We start from the raw sequence: 14,831 nt of genomic DNA on the forward strand, positions 1-14,831 counted from the left end.
GGATGTCTTTGTAAATACTTTGGTTATCTTGTTGAATGTTATAATCATATTTATTTTAATTACTTGTATAAAATTGTTATGATATTTCTCTTGTATGTTAAAAACAATAAACTTGTTTTAAAAAAAAAGAAGATAACTGAGATCCTGGCATGACCAGAAAAGTATAATTTAAAGAAATGGAGTGATGTTCTTCATCTCACATTGCTGCAGTCCTTACACTTGGGTAGTCCGCTGTCCTCGGTCGGCCCGAATATCAAAGTATAAGGCTGACGTCGGTCAAGGCGCATTTGACTGACATCAGGACGTCAGGGTACAAATGCGCATGACCGACGTCATATCCTCAGTCTTTTTTGCCGCATGGTCCGATGCAGAAGCAGTATTGCAAGTGCCGGTTGGCGTTCTGAAATTTTTCGATTCCGGAGTTTCAGACCGAGTCAAAGTTGGCTAAGTACCCCGTTGGGGAATATTTTGGTTTTTTCTTGCCTCAGTGGTTTAACGGATGTCAGAAAAAGTGAATAATTGTATTTCTTGTGGGAAACAGATACCGCATAGAGACTATCATACTTTGTGTATTCCTTGTTTAGGGCCTGAGCACGGCGTTGTTGGGTGTCGCTCTTGTGCTAGATTCAATAAGCGCACTATAAAGAGGAGATTAGATTGTGCCAGGTTAGTCTTCGGGAAGCGGTGCAATTATAAAATGCCGTCGGATGCTCCAACGCCCTCTTCTTCGAAGAAGCGCAAGGACAAAGCAGTTAAGCCTAGGCTAGAAGAACCGTCCGTGCGGACGCCGGTTCTTTAGAGGTGTCGGTGGAGCCGGTGGTTCCACCGGAGGTTTCTTTGGGATCCCAGGGAGAGACTTTGCTATTGCAGGATGTGGCCTCTCAGGAGGCAGGTCAGGGTGATGGGGCTTCTCAGGTTACTATACTCCCCTCCCTGCCTAGGGTGGTTAGGCCCTCTCCTTCTGTTTCCAAGGCTTCTCCCAGAGGCAGGCCAGGTTTAGCTTCAGTTGGTGTCACCCCTAGTTCTTCTGGAACTGTGCCCAAGAAGCATATGCTTAAAATGGCAGAAGATTTGATTACTTTGATTAGGGGTTCTTTGCCCCCTCCTGATAAGAGACCTAGGGTGGAGCCTGAACTAAGGAGTTTTGAGCAGGCTTCGGATGTTTCAGAGTCTTCGGCTGAAGACTTGCAGGAGTACTCTCCTTATTCTGATTCTGATGTGGATGATTCTACTCCTTCTGCTTCTCCTCCTGAGGATTTTTCTTTTCAGAAACTCTTCATTCCATGAGGGAGCATTTTAAGTGGGAAGGTCAGGACATCTCTGATCGCAGGAAAAGGCTTAGGGAATTTTTGTTTGTACCCCAGCATAGGCCTTTGGCTATACCTCCTGTTTTGGATGTAGTGGAAGATGTTTTTACAGAGGCTTCTCTTAATCCTGATTCTTTGCCTCCTGCTCCTGTCAAACCGGATAGGTATTACAGGGTGCCTGAAGCTCATAAGTATCTTTTTAAGAGTCCTAGGGCAGACCCAGAAACTGTTAGCCAGGGGCCTAAAGGTGTTAGGGCTTCTGTTGTCAAGAATCCGGTTCCTGCAGATAAAGAGGCCAGGGCCTTGGATAGATGGGGAAAGAAAGTTTATACTTCTTCCACTCTAGCTATGAGGGCTTTGAATTGCCAGTTTCACATGTTGAAATACCAAAACTATCTCCTTTCACAATTGAAGTCTAAGGTTGATGCTCTGGCGGAAGGTATTGATTGTAAAGAGTTACAAGATTTAGTACATGTTTCTGAACAGGTGGGTAAGCATTCTTTGCAATGTGGTTTTGATGCTGTACAGGCCTCGTCTAGGGTGGCTGCCACTGGATCAGTTCTTCGCAGGCACGCCTGGCTGAGGGATCAAAATTTGTCTGACCATGTTAAAACAAGGATTTTAGATGCTCCTTTACAATCTGATGTGTTGTTTGGTTCTCCTGTTGAGGCAGTTTTAAAGAAGATGGAGGACAAGGCTAAGTCTATGCAGACTGTTAAAGATTTTTTGCAGGTTCAACCTCCAAAGTTTAGTAGAAATTGGCCTACTAAGGGGTGGACGTATCCTTCTTATGATTCCCAGTCTAGGGGTAGATCTAGACGTGGTAGGGGCAGAGCTCAGGGCTCTTTCAGGCCTAGAACAGGGAGTTCTCCTGCACAGTCTTCAGGTGAGGGCAGGGGTCAGTCCTTTCGTAAACAGACCCAATGACCTACCTTTTCCGCTGCCAGAGCCTTCTGCCTGGCAGCACCTTTGGGAGGAAGGTTGGCACTTTTCAAAGAAAATTGGAGTTTAATTACCCAAGACAGATGGGTATTGGATATCATACACCACGGTTACAGGTTTTATTTCCATACCTTGCCTCCTTTCAGAGGCATGCCAGACGTTCCTCCTCAACAAAGAATAGAGGCTCACAAGCATATTTCTCTGTTACTCCAACTAGGGGCCATACAGCCGGTCCCTATGCCAGAAGTGGGCCTAGGATTTTATTCTCGCCTGTTCCTAGTACCAAAGAAGGGGAACACGTGGAGACCAATTTTGGATTTATCTGTCCTCAACACTTATCTGGACATTCCCAAGTTCAAAATGTTGACGTTACAACAGCTTTTACCTCTGCTGGGCAAAGATCATTGGATGGTAACTTTGGATCTCAAGGAAGCTTACCTTCATGTTCCTATCAGACTAAGTTGCAGGAAGTATCTGCGTTTCCGAGCTGGGACTTCTCACTATCAGTTCTCTGCATTGCCCTTTGGCTTATCTACTGCACCCAGAGTGTTCACGAAAGTTCTGGCTCCAGTGATAGCTTTCTTCAGGCTAAAAGGAATACAGATCTATCCTTATTTGGACGATTGCCTGATTCTGGCTCAAGGAAGGGAAGAGCTTCTTCATCATTTGGAATATGTGATAGCAGTGCTAAGATGCCTGGGGTATTCTGTGAACGAAATAAAGTCCAATCTAGTACCCTCTCAGGAAATGTGCTTTCTGGGTGTAAGACTGAATACAGCATCCCAGATGGCCTTTTTAACCCCGGACAAACAAAAGAATCTTTCCCTTTACTTCCATCAACTATCTCATCAGTCCGGGCTGACTGCAAGGACAGTCCTTCAAGCCTTAGGGTTCATGGCATCTTGTATTCTGGTGCTTCCCAATGCCAAACTGCATATGAGGAAGCTGCAATGGTATCTCAAAAATGTATGGACATAGCACTGCCAGGATTTGGACACTGTCATTCAAATAATACCTTGCATTCAAAAGGAATTTTTGTGGTGGGCTCAGGAATGTCACCTAAACAAGGGACTCTCTGTGACCCGGCCAGAGGCGAGTCAGATTTTAACGACAGATGCCTCAGACAAAGCTTGGGGAGCTCATCTAAATGGAAAGTGGATACAAGACAAGTGGCCTGCCAGACTACAACATCTACATATCAACCTGAAGGAGATGTTAGCAGTCCAGTTTGCATTAATAGCTTTCAAGGATTTACTTCTTCCAGGGCAGGTGTTGATTCTAACAGACAACACAACTGTCATGTGGTACATCAACAAGCAAGGGGGAACACATTCTTATCCTCTATGCAGGCAAGCAATGATTTTGTGGGAGACTGCTCTCAGTTTACAGCTCAATCTTCAGGCAAGGTTTCTGCTGGGAGCACAGAACTCCTTAGCAGATGTGTTGAGCAGAAGGATTATGGATCCCCACGAGTGGAAATTGGATCCTCATGTATTTCAGAAATTGACAGTGTCATGGGAACTCCAGACATAGATCTGTTCGCTTCTCCACTAAACCATCAGCTGCCAAAGTTTTGCACGAAAAGGTTTCATCCCACAGCTTGGAAAGTGGATGTTCTTTCTTTCAATTGGAGCAATCTTCATGTGTATGCCTTTCCACCTCTGCCTCTCCTCCCAAAGGTACTTCTAAAGGTCAGACAGGACAAGCCAAGGATGATTTTAATAGCTCCAGATTGGCCTCAACAGCACTGGTACCCATTACTGAGAAGTCTGGTACGGAAGCCTCCATGGCCTTTGCCTTCGATTCCACACCTGTTGTCCCAGGAGGACAGTCATTTGCTCAATGTCAAACTTCACTCTCTTCACCTAACAGCCTGGCATATTCTGTTTTGAACCATAGAGGGTCTCAACTTCCGCAACAAGTTTTGAATGTGATTTTGGAAGCTAGAAGGCCCAGTACAAGGAAAGTGTACGCAGATAAATGGAAGAGATTTTTATTTTGGAGTGCAGCAAAGGATTTTGATGTTTCTGAGCCTAATTTAAGTGTGGCTCTTCAATATCTTACTGAGTTACTGGACAAAGGTTTGTCCTTCTCTTCTATTAAGGTTCATGCTGCAGCAATTTCAGCTCACTATGACTGTGACCCACCATTGTTTTCTCATCCTTTGTTCAAGCAATTTCTTAGAGGGGCAAAGAATACAAGACCCCACGAGAGCTCCTACTCCTGCTTGGGATCTCAATTTTGTGTTGGAGAAACTCACTCTACAACCTTTTGAGCCTGCAGCTACTACTGAGTTGAAATATTTATCATGGAAGACTGCCTTTTGTTGGCCATTACCTCTGCAAGAAGGGTTTCTGAATTACTGGCCCTTATGGCGGTTGAGCCTTTCTTAATTTTCCATAAGGATAGGGTATCTTTACGTACTAATCCTTCCTTTATGCCTAAAGTGGTTTCTAGTGTGGCTTTAAACCAAACTATTCATTTGCCTACTTTTTATGCAAATCCCCAAAATAAAGGGGAAAAGATTTTGCACACTTTAGATGTACACAGGCAGTTGCGATATTATTTGGACAGAACTAAAGGGTTCAGGCAGTCTCAGCAGTTATTTGTTTCTTTTGCTTTGAGTTCTCAGGGCAAGCCTGTGTCAAAACAAACTATTTCTAAGTGGATTGGGTTTTGCATTGCTTTCTGTTATTCCCATCATGGCAAGGAGATTCCAGCTGGGATTAGGCCTCATTCCACTAGGGCTACTGCCACTTCAACAGCTTTTTGAGGGGTGGCAACCAAGGATATTCTGGAGGCAGCTACTTGGAGTTCAGTGCATACTTTCTCTAGGCATTATCACCTACCACTTTACTCTAAATCCAGGGCTGGTTTTGCCACTGCTGTTTTGCAGGGCATTTTGGCAGCTCCTGCTTCCTTATAGTTTGGCCATCCTCCCTTACCTCTGCTTTGGGATTCTACCCAAGTGTAAGGACTGCAGCAATGTGAGATGAAGAACATAGTACAGTTTTGTACCTACCATAAATGTAGATGTTCAAGATCCACATTGCTGCAGTCCAATTTACCTCCCTCCTTCCCTTCTGTAGTTAGAGGTGGTTGTGTGGGTTGGGTTGTAAATATTGTGTATATTGTATATATTGTACATATAATTAGAGCAAGGGTGGTTGGTTGTTTGTTTGCTGTCTTTTGGTTTTGACCTTTATTTTTAGGGTCTTCTGACATCTGGGGCAAGAAAAGACTGAGGATATGACGTCAGTCATGCGCATTTGTACCCTGACGTCCTGATGTCAGTCAAATGCGCCTTGACCGACGTCAGCCTTATACTTTGATATTCGGGCCGACCGAGGACAGCGGACTACCCAAGTGTAAGGACTGCAGCAATGTGGATCTTCGAACATCTACATTTATGGTAGGTACAAAACTGTACTTTAAAGGCATAATATTCTGTAGGTGTGTGTAGGGATTGTATTTGTTGGTATTGTCTAAATGAAACTGCTATAAATGGGAGTAAAACTATGAGCAGGACATGTGGCTAGGTGTCTGCAAGAGAAGGATATCAGGAGTATGATTGAAACAATTCTCCACTTTTCAGATGAAGGGCAAAATGTAGCTGAAGTACTTGGTTTGTAAAATATACCATTGTTTTGGGTAAATGGTCATAAACTAGAGTGGGAAAAGGTACTTATTGTGGTTGCCATTGATAGAAGAGACTGAGACAAAATGTCTTCATTAGAATTTCAGTCTGTAAAAAGAAAGGTGACGAATACACCATGGGAAAACATTCAAGCTGGGTGAAGTACGGGATTGTACTAATCTGTGTTTAGGAATGCATGCCTTGTATTAGAAGTTTTTTTTATATACTGAAGTATATTTTCTTTTTTTTTTTGTTGCACGTTTTAATAGCCAGTGTAATTATGGTTTATGCTAAAGCTAGTTATGTTATATTTTACTCCCTTCTTTATAAAAAGTATAGGCATTTCCTGAAAATGTGGTTTATAATGTACTGATTTGTTCATGTTTTGTATTTTAAATAAAGTATTAGCAAGTGGCATGAGTTATGTAATATTCTTAGCTACCACCAGCTTTAGTAGATAGGATTTCAGTTTACCATCTGGTCAGTAGGAAAGAATGTGCTGCAGTGATGTATTAGACTGGAACATGAAGACAAGCACCTATTGTAGGGTGGGATTCTCAGTTTTTTGTTCTGGTTGATATCAAAGATGAGTCATTGGTATTTGTCTTTAACATGCATTACTAATCTCAAAACAACAAAGATAGTCCTTTATCTTTCTGACCCTGAAACCAGTTAAACTGATTTAATAAGCAAATGTAATTGTGATACGCTGTGCCAGCTTGTCATTTCACAGGTGTATTCCCATACTCTTCTGAATTATTTCTTGTCAGGATGCAGTGCATTGATCCAGGGACATTGTAAAAAAAAAACTTAAGTCCATGCTGCTGTATAGCTTTATAGCATGATTCACTAAAATGCATTTCTGTAAAATAAACAAAATAATGAATTTAATTTAATTTAAAATAGTAATTTGCTGAGTACTGCAGAGATGGTGGGGCATCTTCTAACACCTTACTATTCTTGAAACTGTGTGATCCAGTTTGAACCTCATCATAGCTGAATGCTGCTTTTACCATATAAAATACCTGCTAGTTCAAGGCCTTTCATATTTGTCTGGCAGTTGGCACAGAAGATTGAGGCTGTGACGTACCTTTCCTATGGTTCAAGTTTTGTTTTCCTCAACCCTCATCTGCTTGTTTTGTGCCTTGAGCAAGTCACTTATCCAGACATTGCTCATGTGTCACCCCTGCAAAGGGGCTGTGTGTGTGCAGTGGGACAGCCTGGTTAATAAATGGGTATTATTATTAATCTTTTGCACTTGTCTCTAATTATGAATGCAAGAGGTTGAGAGTCATAGGCCCTTTCACGAGAAGTGTAAAATAATAGCTTTGTTGATTGTGTTTGTATTTTTCTTCACTCAGATTAAGGCTTCAGTGACCTAACCTAGGCCCATTTAAAGCACTAGCTGATATGTAAAATTTACTTTGCTTCACTCTAGAAATTTATTAGGTTGTCATTACTTTTCTGTTTTGAAACTACCTAGATAGATCTTGAAGTGGTTCATATTTGAACAAATCTTGTATTTAAGCAGTAACCGACGACGTGGTGTGGTATATTGAAGATTTACCCACAGTTGGTGTGGTTTAATCACAAGGGTGAAACCTGAGTGATTAAATAAAGCCAACCGTGGGTAAATTTCAATGTACCACAACCACGGAGTCAGTTATTGCTATTATACAATTACATTATTTAAGAAAACAAATACTTAAGTTTTTTAATAATGTCTTTGTATAACAGCGCATTACTGTTCTTCTGCCGGTAGTGGTATACTACTTCCTTGTGTTGTACTGCGCATGTATATGGTTCTTGCATTCCTACGCATACCCAGTACATCAATGCTTCGAAACGGAAGCAATGGAGAAAAGAAAGTCTCCGTTGCTCCGTTTTTTTGTTTTTTTATTTATTAAAAAAAAAAAAGGTTTTGGGCACTTTATACCAATGGAAAAAAGTCCGGGCAACCGGACCTTTTTCCGTTGGTATATTGTGCGATTTACAACAGGCACGCTGGCCAGTCAGTGTGCACGTTTTGGAATACTAATGGGGGGGGGGTCATTGAATAAATAATAGTAATGAACTGAACCTGGAATACAACTGCCATTTTCTTTCTTTATCAGTGTGAACATGTTTGTGCTTGCTTACATTTTCGTAACAAGTCTTTCTGAGAGTGATTATGAGCTTTTACATTCAGACATTTGGGGAACTGTGAAACTAATGCTGATTTTGATGTCTTGCTGTAGAATTATTGCAGCATCAGCTACAAGAACTGGAGACTGAAAAGATGAATATACAACAAATGAAGGATTTGTTTGAGCAGAGAGCAGCACAGCTAGCAAGTGAAGTTGCAGGTAAGAAGACCTTAAAATATTTTGTACTTGAATGGTGTAGCATGATAAGTACTGGACTGAACATTTTCTTTTGATTTCCTAATGTGGAGTTGCAGTGCAATTAACTTTAGGTGCATTTAAGCATATACGATGTGTGCAACAGTGTGCACTTTATAAAGTAATGTATTCATTTGGGGCAGTGAGAGATGTTAGAATTTAAATTAAAAAAAAAACACTGGCATATATATTTGTTCCCGAATATCCATTAGATTGAATTCATTTTGCTTATTCTTTTCATTTTATAACTGTGTTAAACTGAAATGACATATTGTCTAGAAACGTGCACTATCACACCTTGGTGGGGGGGACTACATTCTGGATGTTAGTGGTGCATATTCCCAAAAATCCTGGCAATGCCCATCTTTCAGGACCTTGTAAACATTTTCTTAATTAAATGCTATTCATGTTGCTGTTTTTATCCATGGTGCTGTTAAACTTTGGTATCCCCTCAAATATACAGTACATTACCATCTGTGACATTTGTACTTACAAATGACGTAGCTTTAGATCCAGATATAGTACACTGACAGCAATTTTACTCTTACAAATGCTATCTTTAGTGATCTGGACCAAGTCAAACTCACTGGTGCTATGTTTACAGACCAAAAAAGCTTTAGAATGCGAGGACCACAACCTTTTAATTCTTAAACTTAGAAAATGCCATTTATTTTAGATGTTAAGTTGTCAATCTCGCCTTCATTCTTGCTTGATGGGTTGAACCCGATCCCGGCTCCGACTTTTACTGCTTTGCTTTCGAGACTCCTTTACCAGCTCGACCAGCCCCCATATCCCCATATCCCATGCAGCAAGGGAGGAAGTACAGAGATCTACGTGCTTGGCTTTCTGGGAGGTCTTCATAACCAGCTCCTGTTTGGTAATTTTGACTTTTAAGCCCCTTTTGGTAAAAAAAAAAATTTGTTTTGATTTGATAGTTAAGTTTAACTTTTTATTGCTTTCTGACAAATTCTTTGCTTTTTTTTTTAGTTTAGTAGTTTCTGTTTCCCCCCCCCCCCCCTGTTGTGTGTGTGTGTGTTGCTTTTACTTACTTTTGGTTGGTATTAGTTTAATTTATTTGTGTGTGTGTGTGTGTGTTGTTGTGTTACACCAAGAGGTGATTTGAGTTCAGGAAGGTGGACCGTTGTGTATTGAGTTGTCATTAGATCTCTGTCAGGCACAGGCCCTCTAACTGCTTTTTGCCTGGAGCCTCTTCCTCTGCAGCTGCACTCCTGTCCTTCAGCTGTGACTCCTTCAGCCCAGAGGTCCTGCAGGGAAGAGACTCAGATAAGTCAGGGCTCAGGGGGTCAACTTAAGCGGGCCAACCTCAAAAAATCTCCCCCTCAAAAGTCCACTAAATCTGCTTCTACCCAGCTTCTCAGCCTAAGCCCCGCGCCTCGACTCGACTCGTCGGGCTGAGGGTCGGCCTCCCGGCTGGAGCGATTCTGGAATCCGGTAAGCTTTGGCTCCGATGGCTATCGGTGTCGGTCTGCTGCGGCCTGTGTCGGCTCCGACAGCGCATCCGACACCCGTGCGCGGCTCATTCCGGTCGGCTCGGTCGGCTCCGTCGCACCGGTGGCGGGCATCGGCTATCGGCACGCGGAAGCTCCGACCGCTCGACCTATACCGGGCTCGTCGAAATGGCTGGGCGACCAGCCAGACTCCGAGGCCGGCTCGAAATGCAGGTCCCGACAGTCGGCTCCGATGGCCCTCTCTTGGAGTCGTCCAGGTTCCCTTCGCTCTTCTTCTCCTTGGAGCGATCCTTTAGGCTCCTCTTCATCCTCTTCCATGGACGGAGCCATCAACCCGGAGAGTTTCCAGATCAGAGGTTCGCCTGAGTAGTCAGGCCTAAATGGTGCATACGCAGTTGCTCACATCACAGGTACTGGCAGACACCTGTTGCAGTTCCTCCTTCAACTCTACCCCAGAGCTTGGACCCGAGTCTTCGCCTCCTTGTACTGGTTGGGCTCTGTTGGAGAGTTGCTCTTCGGGGCCTTCAGCCCCTCAGGCCCCCTTCTCCTTAGAGGGATTCGGTTCTACCCCTTCCCTAGGTCTCTTCCTTAGGAGGGGATTGGTCGGGCTAACATGGTCTCCTCCCCTTCCTGAGCTTCGCGGCCTTGGTGAGCTGGCCTTGGAGCCCTCCACCGGAGACGGTGGCTCGGCTCCGACATCTCCGGAGACTTCCTTCCCTTCCTCTGGGGAGCCTGGCCTAGGAGGGAGGGCCTCTCGGACCTGCCTGGGCCTGGGAGGGTAGCAGTGGTGAGCCGCTCCTGTACTGTATCTGTCAGTGTACCTGCAGACTCTTCTCGTCTAATTCTCCCTCCTTGACCTCCTGTTTCTATCTCTTCCCCTTTGGGAATTTCCCCCAGGACTCTCGACTTCCCGCCTCATTTTTCCCCAGACCTGTATAGGAAGAGAGACTTCGATGAGGAGGCTGCCTCTGAGGACTTGTCTGTCAAGCATGGGAACTCCCCGAGTCTTCCCGATCCTGTAGATCCTTAGATGACTTTGATGGAGTCCTCAGACTCCCCTGATCCCCTCACACAGGATGTCTCCTTCTCAAGACATCAGAGACAGAAACTCTGGGGAACTGGCCCTTGCTGTCCCTCTTCAAAGGCATTCCTGGGGGATCTCCGTCTCGGCCCTCCTGTAGTCCTGGTGTCTCCCGCCTTCGCCCCTGATGCAGGTCATTGCTCGAAGCGTGGACAACTCCTGACTCTGTGTGGCCTTAGTGACAAGGCCTTCTAAATTTATAATAACACCGTGATAAACAATGGTGTACCTTGCAAAAGCCGCTGAGGCCATTTGGGTGGGCCCGGCACAAAACTTAAACTTCCTTCTGTCTCTGTGCCCGTCCATGGATGACTCTGGATAATAGGACCATGACCAGAATGCGGCGGCTGCAAGCCTCGGATCTTTTTTCAGGATCTGCTAAACCAGGATTGAGATATCCTCACCCAGACTCAGAGGAGTAGTCAGGAGGGCTGGGATAGTCCAGAGAAGTGCAGCTGCAGGGGCCAGCTGAGATTGCTTACTCGCTAAGACCCTCAATTCCATTGCTAACTCCTCCATGTGCTTTGGATGAGGCACTGTTGAGCCGCCGAGGTAATCTGCCTGGCACAGGTGTGGCTCTTAGGCGCCAAGCTGAGATGATGCGGCTAACTCCCTTCACACCCTTTGATTTTCGTCCTTCACCTTCTCTCCACTTTTCACAAATCAGCTGACTGATGGGTTCAGAGCGTGGACCACAGGGTGGCAGGCAACCTTGACCTGCCACTTTCTGCTGTGATTTTTACTTTTCCACCTTTCCCAAAGCAGAAGGAGGACAGAGGGATAAATCCCAAGAATTTCAGAAGGGTGGGCCGATTCACGCCCCCAAGGTTGGTCAGGGTACCCCTAGGGTAACAACAGGTAGCAACAGGGGGCAACAACCAGGCAGACCTCCGAAGAAGGAGGGTCCTTCCGGGGTCCTCCTTTCAGCATCTCTTTCCATGTTCTTTGAGCATCCTCCCGGGAGTCCCTCCTTGGGCAGTGGAGGAAAGCCCAGAAGCTACCCAGACCTCTGGCCCCAGTGGGGTTCAAAGATGGATGGAGAAGTGGGTATAGGTCCTTCACCTTCGTCCCTTCATCTTTCAGCTCCCTCTCACCATCCTTCCCATCCAGATGTAGGCTTTTGGAAACCAAAATTGCAGAGAAAAGAGAAAAGAAACCAAAAAACTACCATTCAAGCAGTACAGCCAGATACAATCATTCAGGAATCCTACTCATCTACTCAAGGTTTTTTTTGAGAAGAGAAAGGATGTCAGCTACCCTTACAGAACAAAGTTTTTTCCATCATTCAGACTCAGATCAGGATCATTCTGCTGGCCAGCAAAGTACAGGGCCAGAATGGTCTAATAGGTATTATTAGCTGCTCGGCCATTACTCTTTTCCTCTTTCCCCGATCTATCGATGCTATTCAGTGGGATGCTGTCACACAGTGGTCATACCAGCAACTCCCCTATGCCGTCACCCCTTCGTGGTGACACAGACATCAACACAACATCTTTGCTTGGTGGATCTTCCGTCTCAGGTTCACCAAGGGCAGGGCAGGTACCCCCACCCCCGTCCCCGACCGCACACTCGGGTCACCGGATGCCTCCCTGATTATCAGGGGGTCATTATCAGGGCAGGATGGTTCATGGTTGAGTACAATCACATGTAAATCACCTGGAGATGAGAGTGGTGTTTTGAGAGCAGTGCTTTCAGCGTTGCACTTCCTCTCAGCGAGACAATTCCCGTAAACACATTCAACATGTCAGACAACATTATATCCATTTGGGTTATCAACAGTCCACAAACGAGAAAGTCCTACCCCCCTGTCGGCTAGCTCTCAGCTCTAGCAGTAAGGCGATCTCCTCTCATCAGTAGCGGGTAGCAGCATATATCATAAGGGAAAACCAGGTATACAGATTGAGCAGAGCAGTGGCTTCTCTCATGCCATCGTCCATGGTCTCATCTTGGAATAGAAATTTTTTGAGATTTTTTTTCTGGATAGATTAGGCAGTTGGCCATCTCATCTTGCTAGCCTCCCCAGAACGGCCCCCCAGACCTCTTTTCAGCCCTCTCCCATCCAGGCCCAGATCCCCAGAGGCGCCTTCCCAGGATTCCCCCCAGGACCATCTTATGCCCTTCCCCCCCATTCAAGAAAGATACCTCCAAGGCCAAGCAACCCTCTTGGTTGAGCCCCTTACTGGCCTTCTCATTGCCTTACTGGCTCATGGTTGGTTGCTTCTGGTTCCTGCCACCTTTCTGTTGATTCACCAATTTGATCTCTAACCTGTTAGAGAGCATCATAAATACTTCCAAACTTCTACCAGGAGGATTACACTAGCAAAACTAAATGTTTCTCTTATTGGGCTAAGGCCCAAAATATTGATCCTTTTTACTGCTGTTCAGGCAGTTGCAGACTTCTTAGAGCAGAGATTTTTCATGTTGGCTCTTCTTCTCACACAGTCAGAGAGTTGTTGGCTGGCTCTAATTTTTTTTTCATGTTGGGTTGGGATATATATATATGTCCATAGGGCTCATAGGGCCTTCTTGAAGGAATTTTTCCTACTAAAGCTCCAATCAGTCCAATCAGGAATCCTCCTCCTCTAAATTTTATGCTGACATCCTGACATCCTTGATTCTTCCCCTCTCGCCAGCCAGCTGTGTCTTGTTCTTGGAAAAATTTATTCCTTGTGGCTTTATTGTGGCTATTACATCTGCCAGGAGGTCATGCTCTTTCTCGTCTTCCCCTCGATGATTTTTTTCACAAAGACAGATATCTTTGAGAACTAATCCATCATTTTTTCCATTTTTTTCCTAAAAAAAGCTTAAAAAACAATCTGAATCAATCCATTGATCTCCCCTATTTTTCCTAACTATTCAGATGAACGAAACAGCTGTGCTCAAAACCTAAAGCACATTCAACTAGGGAGTAGCTACTTCTACAGCTTCAAGCTAGACTGACTGCCTTGCACACTATTTGCAGCGGCCACTTGGGCCACTCCACACACTTTTGTTTCCCATTAAAAAATTGACTTGGCCCTCCCAGGGACAGAGCCAGTTTGGGCTCTACAGTCCCTCAAGAGTTTTGTTCATTGAGCCAGAGGTTATTATTTAACATTTGTTTACCGGAAAAGTCCGACTTGGAACAAAGCCAATTTTCAGCAGTGGTTGGGAAGAAATGGTCCAGATGCTTGTTTTTGTAACGTGGGGGAAACCGGAGCTCTCTGAGGAAACCCACATGAATGCAAGGAGGACATGCAGATGGTGCACAGAAGGCTCCCCAGCCGAGAATCGAACCGGAGAACCTCTTGCTGTGAGGCGACAATGATGCCACTGTGCCATTCAATTTCTTTAAAAAGATGTGCTTCTGGTTTGATGACTACTTTTGCAACAGAACCTTTGCTATTGACGACGATGCCATCAACCCTTGCCTAACAATATGGGGGTTCCTCAAGGTTCAGTACTAATGTCCCGTCTATTCTTTCTTTTTTTTCATTAATGGCCTTGCCTGGGCATTACCCAGCCTGAAGATCTTAATGTATGCTGGTGATTGTGTCATTACTAGAGCAGCTTGGTCTCGTAGTCAAAGCAGCAAGGCAAGCCACAGCTATTGGTTTCCTATTACTTAGACTGGAATACTCACTCCCAGTTACTGCTCTACAGTTTTAGCAAAATAATCATTTTCTCCAAAGAGCAGAAAATAGAATCATTTGCTTCATCCATCTCAGCCCCTCACATGAGCACTACTGCCTTCTCATAGCTAATCCCATCTGGCTACCAGTTGAAGATATTGTTGCTTAATTGGTCAAAGTTGTCACCTTTAAGCTACTGACTAAGCAGTATTGTCCATCTCTTTGGATATGCCTTCAGTTCATACTTGTGCTATGATTTCAGGAGCACAGACAGTTGCCTTTCTGATAAGACACCCTAGCTACTAGTGAAAAAAATTTCAAAAAGCATACCAAGAAAGATGCCCAGTGTCTTTGCTTTGACAGTCATAGCTAATGCAGACACTTCATCCACATCATAACTCTA

General features: G+C 44.5%; 1 protein-coding gene across 1 annotated transcript in view; it reads left to right on the plus strand.

Moving 5' to 3' along the window:
• EEA1 (early endosome antigen 1) overlaps nucleotides 1-14,831 on the plus strand; it is a 1,728,461-nt gene that overhangs the window by 399,516 nt on the left and 1,314,114 nt on the right. The window contains exon 7 of the mRNA XM_044087190.1: nucleotides 8,124-8,231. Within this exon, the coding sequence (XP_043943125.1) occupies nucleotides 8,124-8,231 (108 nt within the window). The remainder of the gene's footprint in view (nucleotides 1-8,123; nucleotides 8,232-14,831) is intronic.

This window comes from Protopterus annectens, chromosome 11.part0, assembly GCF_019279795.1.
Source record: "Protopterus annectens isolate FY-2018-M chromosome 11.part0, PAN1.0, whole genome shotgun sequence".
NCBI lineage: Eukaryota > Metazoa > Chordata > Ceratodontiformes > Protopteridae > Protopterus > Protopterus annectens.